This window comes from Paramisgurnus dabryanus, chromosome 21, assembly GCF_030506205.2.
Source record: "Paramisgurnus dabryanus chromosome 21, PD_genome_1.1, whole genome shotgun sequence".
Lineage (NCBI taxonomy): Eukaryota > Metazoa > Chordata > Actinopteri > Cypriniformes > Cobitidae > Paramisgurnus > Paramisgurnus dabryanus.
In genome coordinates, this window is record NC_133357.1 from 9,187,651 (window position 1) to 9,204,300 (window position 16,650).

The 16,650-nt window shown below is 39.6% G+C and overlaps 3 protein-coding genes across 10 annotated transcripts in view; 2 read left to right on the top strand and 1 right to left on the bottom strand.

Moving 5' to 3' along the window:
- Window positions 1-6,917, bottom strand: part of LOC135765014 (kinesin-like protein KIF1C) — a 22,365-nt gene extending 15,448 nt beyond the window's left edge. The window contains exons 1-17 of one of the 2 annotated variants that reach the window (XM_065275697.2): window positions 6,426-6,917; window positions 6,021-6,036; window positions 4,732-4,835; window positions 4,241-4,314; window positions 3,727-3,906; window positions 3,239-3,304; window positions 2,974-3,152; window positions 2,735-2,846; window positions 2,536-2,613; window positions 2,367-2,432; window positions 2,187-2,265; window positions 1,992-2,070; window positions 1,676-1,824; window positions 1,306-1,499; window positions 1,152-1,231; window positions 367-442; window positions 41-120 (exon numbers count right to left, since the gene is read on the bottom strand). In XM_065275697.2, the coding sequence (XP_065131769.1) occupies window positions 41-120; window positions 367-442; window positions 1,152-1,231; window positions 1,306-1,499; window positions 1,676-1,824; window positions 1,992-2,070; window positions 2,187-2,265; window positions 2,367-2,432; window positions 2,536-2,613; window positions 2,735-2,846; window positions 2,974-3,152; window positions 3,239-3,304; window positions 3,727-3,906; window positions 4,241-4,314; window positions 4,732-4,835; window positions 6,021-6,036; window positions 6,426-6,480 (1,667 nt within the window). In that variant the 5' untranslated portion in view covers window positions 6,481-6,917. The remainder of the gene's footprint in view (window positions 1-40; window positions 121-366; window positions 443-1,151; window positions 1,232-1,305; window positions 1,500-1,675; window positions 1,825-1,991; window positions 2,071-2,186; window positions 2,266-2,366; window positions 2,433-2,535; window positions 2,614-2,734; window positions 2,847-2,973; window positions 3,153-3,238; window positions 3,305-3,726; window positions 3,907-4,240; window positions 4,315-4,731; window positions 4,836-6,020; window positions 6,037-6,425) is intronic. The other variant, XM_065275698.2, reaches the window with a different exon arrangement.
- On the top strand, window positions 6,918-12,974 carry actl6b (actin-like 6B). 7 transcript variants are annotated; one of them, XM_065275705.1, is made up of 14 exons: window positions 6,918-7,036; window positions 9,002-9,078; window positions 9,971-10,133; window positions 10,254-10,354; window positions 10,471-10,568; window positions 10,712-10,806; window positions 10,914-11,020; window positions 11,105-11,194; window positions 11,385-11,446; window positions 11,615-11,729; window positions 11,917-11,997; window positions 12,080-12,175; window positions 12,257-12,343; window positions 12,521-12,974. In XM_065275705.1, exons 3-14 carry the CDS (start codon window positions 10,022-10,024, stop codon window positions 12,599-12,601), a joined length of 1,125 nt encoding a protein of 374 aa, XP_065131777.1. In that variant the 5' UTR covers window positions 6,918-7,036; window positions 9,002-9,078; window positions 9,971-10,021; the 3' UTR covers window positions 12,602-12,974. The 7 variants fall into 7 exon arrangements, 6 of the variants coding, with proteins under 6 accessions (XP_065131777.1, XP_065131774.1, XP_065131779.1 ...); XR_010540389.2 differs by lacking the exon at window positions 6,918-7,036 and adding an exon at window positions 8,333-8,835 and having other exon boundaries at window positions 11,874-11,997; XM_065275707.2 differs by lacking the exon at window positions 6,918-7,036 and adding an exon at window positions 8,335-8,920 and having other exon boundaries at window positions 9,993-10,133.
- Window positions 12,975-13,200: 226 nt separating this feature from the next.
- On the top strand, window positions 13,201-16,630 carry LOC135765019 (SPRY domain-containing SOCS box protein 2). The gene is made up of 3 exons (XM_065275709.2): window positions 13,201-14,012; window positions 15,313-16,027; window positions 16,384-16,630. Exons 2-3 carry the CDS (start codon window positions 15,343-15,345, stop codon window positions 16,512-16,514), a joined length of 816 nt encoding a protein of 271 aa, XP_065131781.1. The 5' UTR covers window positions 13,201-14,012; window positions 15,313-15,342; the 3' UTR covers window positions 16,515-16,630.
- The last annotated feature ends 20 nt before the right edge of the window (window positions 16,631-16,650 follow it).

Genomic DNA, 16,650 nt, shown 5'->3' on the forward strand with positions numbered 1-16,650 from the left:
ACACACTCACACACACACACACGCACGCACACACACTTACCTGGTCACTCCCTCTTTGATGTAATACAGCAAACATTCTGACATCAATGGATCTTCATTAAGATTCACCAGGTGAGGCGTCTGAGAAACAACACACACACAAGTATACATTTACATATGTGTCTGTCTGTGTTTGTGTGTATGTGTGTGTGTGTCTGTCTGTCTGTGTGTGTTTGTTTGTTTTTGTGTCTCTCTCAGTGTCTGTCTGTGTTTGTGTGTATATGTCTCTGTGTGTGTGTGTGTGTGTCTGTCTGTCTGTGTTTGTTTGTTTGTTTTTGTGTCTCTCTCAGTGTGTGTGTGTGTGTGTGTGTGTGTTTGTGTACTCACCCCTTTAGGTGAGAACACTCCTACAGTTCCTCCATCTTGTTTTATGGAGACGCCCATCTCAGCCAGAACCGACTCTCTTTACAGCGGACAAAAAGACACAATAATACTTTACACACATTTATCCCAAGAAACTACAATCAGTCTTTACATTTAATCACTTCATAATAGAGCTGCAACCAAACATTACTTTCATAATCCATCAATCGGATAAAAACCTAAATATTTGCTTAATTAGATAAGTGCAAAAGCCACACATTACTACAGAGTTTTACTAATATATATAATATAATAATATATAGATTATAATAATAAGAATAATAGATTATAATAATATAATCTTTTTGATGTGTATATTTTAAGCCTTAAATTAATAATGTCTGTGCAGCTTTTAAATATAAAAACATCTTTAAATGTTAATATATAAATAAACAAAACGTATCGAGTTTTCAGAGATGTGCTTGTGAATAAATTTTGCCACAGACTTCCAAAGTTAACAACGTATTTCATTATGGATTATATTGATAAATTGTTGCAGCCCTACTTCATACACACATCCTTAGAATTGAACCCATGACCTTGGTGTTGCCAGTTCAATGCTGTCACTATAAACACATCTATACTTTACTTATATCTGTATGCATTCACTACAACAATAGACATCATTGATTAGCTGCCTCGTGTACTCTTGAGAGTATATTATCATATTTAATGTTTGTTTCTAATGGAAGCGCTGCGTGTGATGAACACTGGCGTTTAAAGTGTTAAAGATCTCGAGGAAGTCTCACCTGTCCAATCGTATGGACTCAGTTTTTCTCAGTTTCTCTTCCCATGTCTCATTCAGTTCAGCGATGATCTTCTCGGTTTCCTGCAAAAACACAATGATTCTACCTCTGGTTTGTTAATTCTGGATACAAGTTAAAAAAAGTCCTCTCATCATACCTTTAACCTCTCCACTGCTTCCTCATTAGTAATGATCTCACTCTGAAACTCTTCTAATTGGCAATGGCTATCCTGAGAGGCGGGGTCATCCTCTGGGGCGGAGCCATCTCCTGTGATGGGTGGAGCTCCATTAGAGGCGGATCCAGCAGGCAGGAGAGTAACAGCGGTAACACGGTTATTGTTGACTTCTGCAGCTACAAGAGAACACCAATGTGTTCAGCTTTACTTAAAACTGTTATCAAATGTGAAACAAATTATGATCTCAGAAGGTTTATCAGCCAATCAGATCAAAGCATTCAACGGACCCGTAGTATAACTTTATTTATCGTGCACTTATGGATTAACAACTTTGCAGACTGTTTGTGTGTACCTGGTGTTGTGATGAGTTGGCTCAGTCCTTGTGCCATCAGCAGATCTCTGAGTCGATTCACCTCCTCCTTCAGCTCTCTGATCAGCCGAGCATTAGGATCCTCATTAATTACAGCATTACAGCGGATCTGCTTTGCACGATCAGCATATCTACACACGCACGCACGCACGCACGCACGCACGCACGCACGCACACACACACACACACACACACACACACACACACACACACACACACAGAGCGAGATGGGCTGTAAGATGACAGTCTCTGGGGATCAACAGATGATTGTGTGATTGACAGATGAACTGATTGATACCTGAGGGTGCTGAGTGTTTCTTCATAGTTAATGTCTGCAGGACTGAGAGCAGCGATCATAGCAGTACGAGAATTACCACCTAAAACACAGACACACACACAAACTTCAGTACTACAGGTCTTTCTGTCTGTCCATCTCTCTCTCTCTCTCTCTCTCTCTCTCTCTCTCTCTCTGTTGTCTGTCTATGTCTCTTACCCAGGTTCTCCTTCAGTATCCAGGTGAGCACAGAGTCTCTGTAGGGAATAAACTCAGATTTCTTTCTTTTGCTGGTTTGCTGTTTGTCAGATAAAAACACAACCACACACAATGATATCAATGTGATGTAACACAAGAGTAAATCATGTTATTTTAATGAATAAACATTAAATGTGTCACCATTTCAGCCAGCGCAGAGATGACTTTGCCCAGCGTAGTGAGAGATTTATTAATATTAGCACCTTCCTGTGTGTGTGTGTGTGTGTGTGAGAGAGAGACAGAAGTGTTGTGAGACGCTGAATGATTTACTCCTCACAGTTTCAGGTAAACACTGTAAATACTGTCGTACCTTTAATCTCAAACCCTTGGCTCCTGACGAATCTGCACGTTCACTACCCGCCAAATCAACCAGACTCACCTTACTCACCTATAACACACACATAAACACACAATTAAACTACACACACAACCTACTCAAATATAACACACACAACACATAATGAAACTACACACACACCTTACGCAACACACAATTAAACTACACACACCTTCTCTGTGAGGAGGTTGGTCAGCTGATCTCTACGGTGTTGAGTAAAGATGATTGTGAAGACGGCGTGTGAGCGGCTGCTTGTCTCATTCATGTTTGTCGCTGCCACTGTCCTGATCATTCAATCAATCAATCAATCAATCAATCAATCAATCAATCAATCAATCAATGCTTAAGTAAATTAAGATTCAATCCTGTAGTAATTTAAATGAAGTATATGTTGAAATGTCATCCTGTTACCGAGCCTTGTTTCCTGAATCCATGAGGTCTTTGATGTCATCATATGATGTCACAGCCAGTTTGGACAGGTCTTCTACATATGGACCCATAATGGGATGTTCTCGAACCCTAAGTGCTCCTTTACTCTTTGGGTTTAACAGATCTCTCACTCTCTCACAATAGATCTCCATAAACGACACCTACACAAACACACACAATGAACACATTAAAACCCTTATAAATGTTGTGATATATGATTATGAGAGTGTGTAGTGTGAAATATCACCTCTACAGAGAAAGAGAGCTCAGGGTCTGAATTTTCACATATACGCTTGAACAAATCCTCACACATCTGGAAACAAAATAATAAACATCTTATTAACATGTGTGTGTGTGTGTGTGTGTATGTGTGCGGTGTGTGTGTGTACCTGGTAATTATCACGTTGTGGGGACCAATTGTCCCCACAAAGATAGGAATACCAGTGTTTTTGTGACCTTGTGGGGACATTTTGATGTCCCCATGAGGAAACAAGCTTATAAATCAAACAAGATGATGTTTATTGAAAATCTAAGGTACAAGAAAGGTTTCTGTGATGGTTGAGGCAATGGAGTAGGTAAGGGGAATAGAATATACAGTTTGTACTGTATAAAATGCATTACGTCTATGGAATGTCCCCACAAAACATGGAAACCAGAATGTGTGTGTCTGTGTGTGTGTGTGTGTGTGTGTGTGTGTGTGTGTGTGTGTGTGTGTGTGTGTGTGTGTGTGAATACCTGTGGTATAATGCCATGTTGTCCTGGTTCTTGTTTCCCCATCATAGTGTAAGATTTTCCAGCTCCAGTCTGACCATAAGCAAATATACACACATTGTATCCTTCAAAGGCATGAAGCAACATTTCCTCACCAATGTCCAGATACACCTGCTGCTGAGACACAAACGCTGGGTCCTCCTCCTGCACGCACACAACACAACACAACACCATTAGTAAGGGCCTCGCACAGACACTCCAACTATAAACCAAACCCTCACATGAACCTCTGAACCTTATTAGATTTATAACTAAATACAATTTGTTATTCAAAAGTCAAGTAGTTGTCCGGAAACCCCCAGACGTTTGTTTCTAACATGTTTCACTGTATATAGCTGAACCTGTACATATAGACATACACAAACACAAACACACAAACACACACACACACACACACACACACACACACACACACACACACACACACACACACACTGAGCTCAGGGTAACAAAAGTATTGAAGATAAACAGATCTTACTGTACTGTGAGACCAGTAGGAATAATCAAAGGTGAAATTCTTTGCTTCTTTGGGTTGTTTTGGGTTCCAGATACCTGTGAAAAAGCACACACGGACAAACATACACACACAAACACAAACAAACAGAATTATTAAAGAGTCACAAACATAATGACAAGGTTAGAAGTTTGGCTGCAAACTTGAGTTTTGGTAACATTAACATTTTAAACAGAATCCACTTTTACAAGGTGTTTTAAACATGCATTAAATGTGTGTTAGCAGCGTGTGAACACAACGACCCTACAATAAAAATAATTCACCACCTTCATCTTTTTTAATCCTCATTACACCAGAGCAGTCTCATTATACATGCGGTTTTGATTCTGGGAGGAGCTGTAGCTCATTTGCATTTAAAGGTACAGAAAAGTAAAGAAAAGCATTTTAGACATGCTATAACAAATGAGTTACAAAAACTAACAAAAATGTGTGTGTGTGTGTGTGTGTGTACTCACAGGTTGTGTTCCCCTGCATCTGTATGACACATTTTGAATCCCGGCTGTTTTCTCGGGCATTGAATGGCCGAACTCTTACTGCTACTTTCACTGAAGCAGCCATGCTGAAAGAAACACAACAGTCAATCAGATCACACACACACACACACACACACACACACACACACACACACACACACACACACACACACACACACACATTTGCTCCACACACCCAAGAATAACTTATATTTCCTTGTATGTTTCTACTGTAAATGTAGCCAATTATTATATTTTTATATACTGTATATATTTTAGGAAGGGGGTCCCTCATTAAAGATTCCATATATATGGGGGTCATTGGCATCCTAAGTTTGAAAACCCTTGGTCAAGACAAACATTATAACACAAAATCGACAAACTCTGTTGGAGCCATTCTGTGTATTGACATGGGTTGGTGCTGTGATCTGCAACAAGTCTTCTTAAGACGAGGGCTGATTATTGCAGGTGTGGCGCACTGCGAGGTGCATGGTTTTTGACCGTGAGACACGGCGTGCTGTAGGCAATTCATGGAGACTTTAAGTTAAATGGACTGGTAAATGGACTGCATTTATATAGCGCTTTTAACAGACCTATGGCCATCCAAAGCGCTTTACAAGTTTGCCTCACATTCACCCATTCACGCACACATTCATACACCGACGGCGGTGTCAGCCATGCAAGGCGCCATCCAGCTCGTCGGGAGCAGCTGGGGTTAGGTGTCTTGCTCAAGGACACCTCGACACTTGGTCCGGTGGAGCCGGGGATTGAACCACCAACCTTTCGGTTTGTAGACAACCTACATGAACCACTGAGCCACTGCCGCCAGTTGATTTATGGTGAGAGTTAAGTTGATTTTGAGAAATCTTTTACTTTAATTTAATAAATGGATTGGCATAGCCAACTTTATTTTGGGACTTTTGAAAGTTTATTAAAGCTACTTGCTTTAAAATTATTTTAAGTCAAGAGGAAACAGTACGTCGCAAACACAAATGCAAAACAACTTAAATGTGCGCCAACAAACTCTTTCTGTCTGTAATAAAGAGACATTCAGTTATCATGGAAATCCACCAAAGTGACACACAGAGTTTGTGAAAGAGTTTACACCTGTACAGGTAACACACACACACAGAATCTCCCTCTGTTTCACACAAACAAATTCAACTCAAAGTCTATCAGTTACACAGATGAAGTGAGAGAGAGAGAGACAGATCAATGAAGAGAGAAAGACACATAAAGAGAGAGAGAGACATAATGTCATGTGTGTTTACTCTTCAGTGGCTCCAGCTGTAACAACACACACACACACACACACACACACACACACACACACACACACACACACACACACAGTAAAAAAATGTAGCATGAAGTTAAAACAACAACTGTTTTAAGTTTTGACCTGTGAATAGATGACATAACTTATCAAATCAAGGTTTTTCTAAGTTAAAGTATCATAAAAATATATTTGGATTTGACAAAAATGCTGCATTTTTTTTACAGTGACACACACAGAGCTTGTGTGGAAACGCAGCATTGTTCAGCCTCATACCTACATCTCTCTCTCTCTCTCTCTCTCACACACACACACACACACACACACGCACACACACACGCACGCACGCACGCACGCAATCTGTCTCTTCGTATGGTTGGTTTAACGGAAAGTGACTCACCTTCACCGAATACGGTGTGTGTGTTGGGTGTTGTGTGTGTTCTTCTGTCGGTCATACGTTCCTCATTAAAAATCAGATCAGCTGGTCGGTCGGATGAGAGACTTTACCGTCAGTTTACCGGAGGACACGGGCGGGGGCGCTGAGACTGTCGGTCTGGTGAAAATAACTGTCTTTGTGCTGATGTTTATAGTATCTGAAGATAGTTGTCCAGTTGTCGGATAAATTCCGCTCTCGTTAAATCCCAGAGCCGCCCAAGATTCCCGCCGCTGTCACGAGCGCCGGCGAGAAACTTTTTACGGAGGCCGCAGGCGTCTGATCTCCCGGAGCTCCGCCGGTGACTGTGATCTCGTGCCGATGGGGGGGTTATTCGGCGTGTTTTGGGGCTGGTGGTGAGATTTATTTGGACAATAAAATAAAAAAAAATAGATCAAGAGAGTCTCCGCTGGTCGCGGTGTATGCACGCGACCCCCGCCCGTCCCGACCTCGCGCAGCCGCCCGAGTCCAGCGAGTGACGTCAGGAGGGGGAACCGGACACCGGGGCGGACCTAACACGCACAAGTCAAAGACATTTACCACATAGGCTACATACTGATCCCGTGTCAGCAGTAACGGTATTAGATGGTACTCTACACTGTTTAACTTACTGAATCTCCTGGTTTGTTGTTTCTCTCTCTGATGATAAAATGATAAATGTTTTTACTGGTATAAAAGCTGAGTGAATAAATAAAAGGCACAAATAAAATTTACTTTGACACACATACTTTACGAAAACGTTTTACCACAGTTAAAAAACAGTAATCATAGATAAAAATAGTAATCAATAGAGAAAAGAAGGGTCAATTTTCGTAAGGGATGATATAATGGTATAAACTAACGCTTTTCATTAAAAATCAATCAATTAAGAAACACAAAAGCGTTTATGAAACAACTAAAATCTGACCAAATTTGTTTGAATAATAAATTGTATACACCTATAATGTGTTACTGTACCCTTAAGGAAAAAATTAGTTTCACTAATAGTAATCAATACACAAAAATAACATGGTTACAGCACAAAATAAAAAACACATGGTTCGTTTTCGTAAGGGTAAGCTCAACTGAGTACGAGTTTGTTCCCAAGGAACACACACATACACATAGGCTACTGATAAAATGTATAGATTTAATTTCAAAGGAACTTTATTTTCATGATTGCGTGTACTGTACTGCCCAAGCATTATACATAAACAAAAAAAAACATACATAATGCTTTAATGAATCCACTGTAAGCGTCTACCAAATTCTTAAAATAAAAAAAAACAGGTGCCTATTTGACTCAAACCGAGTTATGAAAACAAACTTGTCTTGGTATTTAAACTCTTAAGCCATGTTAAATGTATACATTCTGAAGGAATATTAACTCGGAAAATGTCCTTATTCGATTTGTTTGAGTTTTATTCACAAAAACAAACACTTTACCCTGGTTAACTGGTTTATGTTGTGTGTCAGCCTGATCAAACTGTTACTGTATGATGTTTTATAAATATTTGTTAGAAGCGCGTGACAAAACCCAACACCGTCAGAGCGGATATTCTGGATACAGGTGTTTCCTTATCATTATCCTACACAAGCACGCGCGCGCGCACACACACCTCGTTGCTTTTTTGTTATTTATTATGAAAGCTGAGCTTATTTTTTCTAGAGGTTTTTATTTCTTTTATTTTATTAACATTATTCAAATACAAACTTTTCAGGCGGATTTAACAATAAAATAGTTAAAGCTTTAAAACATTTAAAGCTCACGTGTCTTATGGTAGACAGAGTACATATGTTTTATATATGCTATCGTTGTTTAAAATGTGAACATACTTAAAAGAAGCCAAATTGATATAAAAAAAATAATAAATAAATATTAAAATTTAGGCAATTAACAGAATGTGCTTTTGCGGGCAACTCACAGATTCTATGCGGGCGGGGCACCATAAATGTTCGAGTATGCCAGTGGGGTACAGTTGATGGTTATTTTTACTGTTATGTTTACATTTGTACTGTTTGCCATATCTTTTATTATTAAACATACGTAAATAAACTAAAGCGAATAAATACATCTGAATTTAAACATTTGCACTGTGCTTAATAACATTTGCAATTTATGTTTAGCCAGGTTTACATCATTAAGAATAGGTGTCTCAAATGATATTTTAGTAGTCTACACAAATAAAAGAAATTTCAGCATCTATCTCCGGTGTCATAGCGGACACTCGCAGCATACCGTCAGCAGCTGACACGGCAACGGGACGCGCGTGCGCGAAATTTCGGTTCCGTTGTTCTTCGAGTGAAAAGAGCAGAGGATCACGCAAATTCACAGACGGTAACCGCAGCGGAGTCGGTATCGAAACACGCGCGATGAGCGGTGGCGTGTACGGGGGAGGTGAGATCATTTCACGTTACTTTGACAACCGCATCCGCCAGCATCCAGCTCTCGCATGCATGCATACTCGTGTGCTACTGTCAGGGTATCAGATGCTACCTCATTTATATACTATGATACAGATTAGATTTTTTTTTTAATGATGTCATGTCTCACTCTGTCACAGATGAAGTTGGAGCTTTGGTCTTTGATATCGGCTCTTTCTCCACTCGAGCAGGATATGCAGGGGAGGACTGTCCTAAGGTAAACCTCCTGTCAAAACTGCTTTTATTCAATCTACATACATGAAGTGTTGTTTTAAAGCAAAGAAATTCAACCATAAAATGTAAGAACTGATGAGGAGGGAGTTAAAGTTGATGCAGCTCCATCACACGATGATGACACATGTAATATTCTGTGTAACCCTACCACTGTGATCAATAATTCACATTTGAAAACTGTTCTCATTCCTAAAAAGACGCAGTCTGTGAAAACCAAGCTAAAGTCATTTATTTCTGATTTACTCATTTCTATAAAATCATGATGTAAAGAACATCTCATAATTAGATTATTATAGGCTGGATTTCACAGACGGTTAAGAAATATCAATTCATATATCATTACATTTTTCACTGTATTCTCTACTATGGTCCTGTCCCAAATGGCACACTCCGGACTTGTGGACATCATGTAGTGCAGACCTTAGGGACCCCTGACGTGAGGGGGCGCACAAGAGTTATGAATAGAACAGAATGTAAACAGTGTCTGATTGCTCTTTCGCAAGTACTTCTGGGTTGGTAAAATGTGTGGAGTCGCACAGTGCGGGCTTTGCGGAAGACCGCATCAATGGTGCACAGGGGGCGCTGATGAGCACACTTCGTAGAGTAAAAATGACAGATGGGACACCCTACGAACTCGTAGACTAAGCGAGTGTGCGCAATTCAAGGCCACGAGACCGAAAGTTCACATGAAGTGTGCCATTTGGGACAGGGCCAAAGAGAGAAGTTTTGGTTGTAATCTCATATTATTTATTACTCAGTCAGTTTGAGACGATGTTATTGAAGTAGTTATCGATTACGTCATAAAACACTTGGAGTTACTCCTGATATGATGGTCAATCTAAGTGTTATTATTAATAAATATTTCTAATGTTCAGGCAGATTTTCCCACTTCTATAGGAGTGCACATTGAGGAGGAGCCATCTGAAATGGGGGCGGAGCAAGATACAAGCTGTGGGCGGAGCTATTACATAGACACCACAGCATTGCATGTGCCAAGAACGGCCGTAGAGCTCATATCTCCACTAAAGACTGGCATGAGTATGACACACACACACACAAAAGCAAAAAATAAACAATAGGATTTTGTGTCGCTTGCAGTAACTACAAATCTCTCCTTTCCTACATTTGTATTCTATTGTTAATTTTTGTCCCCATTAGTTGAGGATTGGAACGCTTTTCAAGCCATAATCGACCACATCTACAGCAAACACATCAAATCTGATCCCAGTTTACACCCTGTCCTGATGTCAGAAGCACCAGTGAGTTTTTCACATTAACAAGATCAAGATTTTCAACTCGGGCTCCAAAGCAAAAAAACAGCTGAGCTCAGACAATTCTCGTGTTTTTGTGTGTGTGTATTTTTCTCTTTTAACAGTGGAACTCGCGAGCAAAAAGAGAGAAGTTAACCGAACTGATATTTGAGCATTACAACATTCCAGCCTTCTTCTTGTGCAAGACCGCAGTACTCACCGCGTATCCAATCAGAAACCGCAGCTCGGGAACATCGGCCAGTCGGAACCCCCTAAACAGAACGTTTCTGTTTTCAGACTCAATTAAAGACAAAAAACGATGTAATGATCTGTAACGATACATCACCTTAACTCGATTGGCTGTAGATTTGCCAATGGGCGTGCCACAGGCCTCATACTGGACAGCGGAGCGACACACACCACTGCCATCCCAGTGCATGATGGGTACGTCCTGCAGCAAGGTTAGTACAAAAAGAAAGAGTACGGGTAGTTATTGAAAACTGGTCAAGTATTAAAAAAAGCAGATAACTGTCTGTGTTCAAGTGTAGTTGTGTTGTCTTGTGTCGAGGGATTGTGAAGTCTCCTCTGGGGGGCGATTTTATCACCATGCAGTGCCGTGAATTATTCCAGGAGATGAACATCGACACGGTTCCTCCGTACATGATCGCTTCAAAGGTACCAAAGTTCTCCTGCCGTTCCCCTGTCGATCTCCTGTATCTCTCTCACGTGTTGAGTCTCTGGTCTGTCTGTGTCTGTCAGGAACCTGTGAGAGAAGGTGCTCCTCCGGTCTGGATAAAGAAAGACAAACTCCCTCCGGTCACAAAGTCCTGGCACACCTACATGTGCAACGTGAGAGACTAGAACACCACAAACGTGCACAAAACTTCACTGTATGTAAATTATAAAGGAGATAAATGCACAAATTGGCTGAACAGAGGAGCTCGCTCCTCCTCTAGCGTTTAATTGAAAATGAACAAAATGTAGCAAGATGAGCACTGATATCAACCTCACCGATACACTGAAGTCAAATCTGTTTCAGGAGGTGATTCAGGATTTTCAGGCATCTGTGCTGCAGGTGTCTGACTCACCGTATGATGAACAGTGAGTGAAATATAGACACACGCACACACATTTCATTTTGCTTCAGGTTAATCTAGTCTAGTCTTTTAATTTAGTGGTTAATTGTGATATTTCACCAGGTTAATGCTTAACAAATCTAGACAAACCTGTATGTATGAAGTGTGATGTCTGTATGATGTCTGTGTTCAGGGTGGCTGCTCAGATGCCGACGCTTCACTACGAGATGCCGAATGGCTACAGTACAGATTTTGGAGCAGAACGTTTACGGATACCAGAGGGTCTCTTTGATCCTTCCCACGTAAAGGTATCACAGGAGAGTCTGTCAAATAAAACCTGAAATATAATGACTTCATTAACCATTAAAGAGTCATCCCGTCAATTAAGAGAAAACCTTCTTGTCAATGACACTTCCCTGACGAGTTTTTCACATCAATCATTTCAAACTCAGGCTGGTTTTAAAGCAGACATTAACAGAGCTGTGGATTTATCAGGGCCTGTCCGGAAACACGATGCTGGGCGTCGGACACGTGGTCACGACAAGCATTGGCATGTGCGATATGGACATCAGGCCGGTGAGAATCTTGTGTCCGTCTGTGAGAGAGAAAAATAAAATAAATTGAAGAAGAATGACGATGTTCCTCATCATGTGTTTAGGGTTTGTACGGCAGCGTGATTGTGACGGGTGGAAACACACTCCTACAGGGCTTCACAGAGAGACTCAACAGAGAACTGTCACAGAAAGCACCGCCCGTAAGTTCCCTCATCTCAAACACTTCTCACTTCAATCTAACTTCTAATCTCAGTCTGATCTCAGATCTGCTGTGTTTCTAGAGTATGAGACTGAAGCTCATTGCCTGTAACAGCTCCATAGAGCGAAGATTCAGCTCCTGGATTGGAGGATCTATTCTAGCTTCACTGGTGAGACCTACAACAGTCAGACAGACAGACAGACACACACACACACACAGCTGTTATTATGTGAAACACAACGTTCTAGAATGCTACAGTCGTTTTTGTTTTAAGTTGTTTTAACTTTACGTTAAAGTTTTTTACTGTGTGTATTTGTGTGTGTGTGTATCTCCATATTGTCTACAGGGCACCTTCCAACAGATGTGGATCTCCAAACAGGAATATGATGAAGGAGGAAAACAAAGTGTGGAGAGAAAATGTCCCTGACACACAAAAAAACCCACACACGTGTCACACAGTGAATGTTATTGCTCTGTACAAACTGAATGACTCTTACAGATGTTCATGATGTACTTACAGCAATCTAATGTGTGTGACATCATCACTTTTCATCTCTTCCGTGTACACAGATGAAAAACTGAACTTGAGGTTGTTTAAATATGATGCTGATGTCAGGTCACATTCCTTAAAACATAGGAAATGACATTTTCTAATAAGAGAATTGAATTTTAGGACAATTAACATTGCATTGTGGTATTATTTTCATGACAATTCAACTATAATTTACTATAATTTCATACAAATATCATATTTGCACTGCTGTCACTGTGTAATAAAAATTAAAATGGAAAAATATGAATGGTCATTAAACTTCATTTCATTTGTGGAAAATATCGATCATTTTTTTAATATATCGGTTTTAAAGTGAAATGTGACGTGAATTTTTTTAGACATTAACTATAGTTCAGTCAAAATCCACTCGTTTACACTCTTTCTGTTCTGATGACACCTTTACTCTAGTATCTTACCATGTTTTTTTATTTTTTATATTGGAAAGTTAAATGTACATACAAAACAGGCCTGCAATAGAAAAACCAACAAACTAGAATTGTCAAGGCAGAGACATTGCACCATAAACAGTTACAGTTCAAATATGAAAATGCAAAGAATTAAAAGGAATTAAATAATTAAATCATAGTAAAAATAAATACATAATAATACTTTTTATAACATGTTGATAATACAAGGGGTTACAAATAATTATAGGTTACAAAGATTTTTGAAAAATTTGCAATTACATTAGATTTGTCATTTGAAAGGGTATGAAGAGAGTTTTGAAGCATTTCAAGTTCTCTGATAAAGTGAGGAAAGGATGGAGGAATTATTCCCTTGTGAATGAAAAATGTAGAAAAATCAAAAAGGTTATCAATAAGGTAGAGTTGTGGATAAGTTTTTAGTACACCAAACTTAATTTGTTTGTATTCGATGGGATTCATACATGCAATAATACTTGACACTTTTCCATACAAATGAGACCAAAACTGCTTTGTGTAGTTACAATTAAATATATATATATGTTTAGTGGTTTCAATTTAATGAATTAATTGGATACACTCAAAAAAGGTATGAAAGAATAGTTCTCTCAAATTTATTTAAAAAAAAAACCTATAACATTCTGTGGTGAGGCCATCAGGTTAGTATCGTACCATGTTGACGGGTTCTCCTTACTGAAATACGTCATCGCGGGTTGTGCACACGTTGGATGTCCAGTAGAAGCGTCACTCTCAGTGGTGACCTTGACCGGTGACGTCACAGCAGAGGCGCGCACTGGAGATAAGTAATGTTTAAATGAGACGTGAACGAAAGAGAGCGCGCAGAGTGAGCGCGCGCACGCAAGGTAAGAAACTCGGTTTTATATTTCTACCGTTAACTTCTTATTAAACTAACATACATCTTTACGTCATCTCTCTTATTTATTATTTCACAATCACAGTACTGGCAGCATTCCTGATGTTATAACACCTCTATAGTATTCATGATAAAGAACAACTTTTGTATAGAAATATCAGTCACATTAACTCTTCTAGCAGGTTTGTTTTGTGTAAAAACACAAATATTCACTTGATATTCGTGTTAATGATTTTTAGCTGCAGTTATTGGGGTCCAATCAGGTTCAGATAAAAAGAGAAAAGTTCCTGATTCAGATTTAACGTGAATAAACTGAATGAATCTTCGCATGGTACCGAATTACAAACCAAACACTTCAGCATTGATTGTCCTGATGTCAAAAACTCAATATCATTAAAAATAGCAGACAGATATGTTATAATACTCACTCAGTATAACCCAGTGAATTTAAACAGGTCAGTTCAATGAGAAACATTTGTATAAATACTGTGAGTTAAGAAGAGATGACTAACCATCAAAGAAATCAATGGTCCAACACATTAACTCTAGAAAAGAATGAAACTTAAATGAGTTTAACTAGTAAAAGTTCAATTCTTATCCAGAAAAAGTAAGTTTGTTGCACCAGTTTTTCATGAAGTATTAATGTTGTGGCTCTCAAAAGATTAATCGCATAGACGCATACAAAAAAAAGTTTCTTTTTGCATAAAAGTATGTGTGTGCACTATGTGTATTTATTGTGTATATATAAATACACACTCGTGCACATATGTGTGTGTATATATATATATATATTTTTTTTTATTTCGATTTTTATATATTTTATATTATTATATAATATTATATAATATAATATCTATATTATAAATTGTTATTTTAAAAACTTTTTATTTAAGTGTATACATGTGTGTATGTATTTATATATACACATAATAACACTATACATACAGATATATGAAACTTTTATTTTGTATGCGAGTAAATGCAGTTAATCTTTTGAAAGCCCTATGTTATATCTTCACAAACATCACAGGTACCCTCATTCATTGTGTTTGTAAACTGTGGTGTATTGTGATAATGTGTATATGGGTATGATGTGCATTCATTGGATTCTCTGCCTGGGAGATGGTATTTAAGTCACATGATGTGATTTGCACCTGTGTTGAACTGTTGATGTGATATAATCTGTGTGTGACCTGAACATGAGTAAAAGCATGTTTGATAGCATCTGGTTTGTTTGCCTCGTGAATATACAACATAAACTGAGCTCACTTGTTTAATGTGTTTAACAGGACTAGTAGAGATTGCTGTCATCTGATTGGATGGGTCTTACACTGTGCCGTTGGCTGAGTGATGGCCATCATAGAAAGAAAACATCATCATCATCATCATCATCGTCCTTTCATTCTTTTTCTGTAACTCCACCCATTCGTCTAGCTGTACTTTTAGACACGCCCCCCGTTCCCCCCGGACACCCACGATCACAATGGAGCCAGACTCACCTATCGCCTAATCTAAAGACATGTTCTTCGGGTGGATGTGTGTCCCGTGACCGAGTGGAACAGAGCAGCGACGGAGTTCGTGCCGCAGTCGGTGTTGTGACGGGGCTACATATATGGGAGGTGCTGTGGGAGACGCAACACAGGGGAAGCCACGCCCTCTTAGGTGTGTCCACACAAAAATGTCCTCTGCAGACCTCTGGCTACACTGCGCTAATAGGTGGCGACTCCTCTTCCTGGGGATGGCAGCTCTCGACCAATCGGCTTTGTCACGATGGGAAAGAAGCGGGGCAGTACCCTAAGGGCGGAGCCACGGAAGTCTTACGTGTTCCGGATCGCATACTGCTGGTTGTGGATGCAGACGCAGGGACCCTGGGATACGTGGTGGATAACTGCTTTTTGGGCATCGCCTTCACGGACCTCCCTAAAGGGTCAGAGCTTTTCCCTGCGGTTAGCTGTGTTTGGGGAGGAGCCAAAATCTGCTTACGCTACCTGTGCGGCATGACGCGTGAGTGTGACATCACACATAAATAGCGCTACTGCACGTGCGCTCTCTACATAAACAAGGCTGAGGCCGTTCACACCATATGTGCGCTTAAATTTTTAACAGACAACTAACTCACAATACTAAATATGTCTGCTGTCAACAATCCTCAAACCTTCACCAGGTTGCAATGCATTGTGGGATTGCCTGCATCATTTTGCTGTCTGTTATTTGGAACTGAAAGGCTTTTTGTTCAGATTACGTATACATGAGGTGCACTTTAAATAGGCGACCTACTATGATTTGGAAGAGAGAAAATGCTATAGTGTGTTTCTGTCAGACTGTTTGTATTCATACTGAAATCTGTTGATGTTTTCCAGATGATCCGCCCGCTCTTCAGACTCTGAGTCGTTTCTCTGTTCGTCAGCATCTCAGGATGAACAGGATTCATGTGGCATTTCCACCTGCTGTACGACGCCTCCTATTAAACACAACAGATGAGACTCTATGAGAATGATGTCATGAAGAAAGAGAATATAGATTGTTTTAAAACTAATTTAACGCTTATTTAAATACATGACACTTTGTTCGATTTCTTATGTAGATTTAAAATGTTTACCTCTTAATAAACGGATACATTTTAAAAC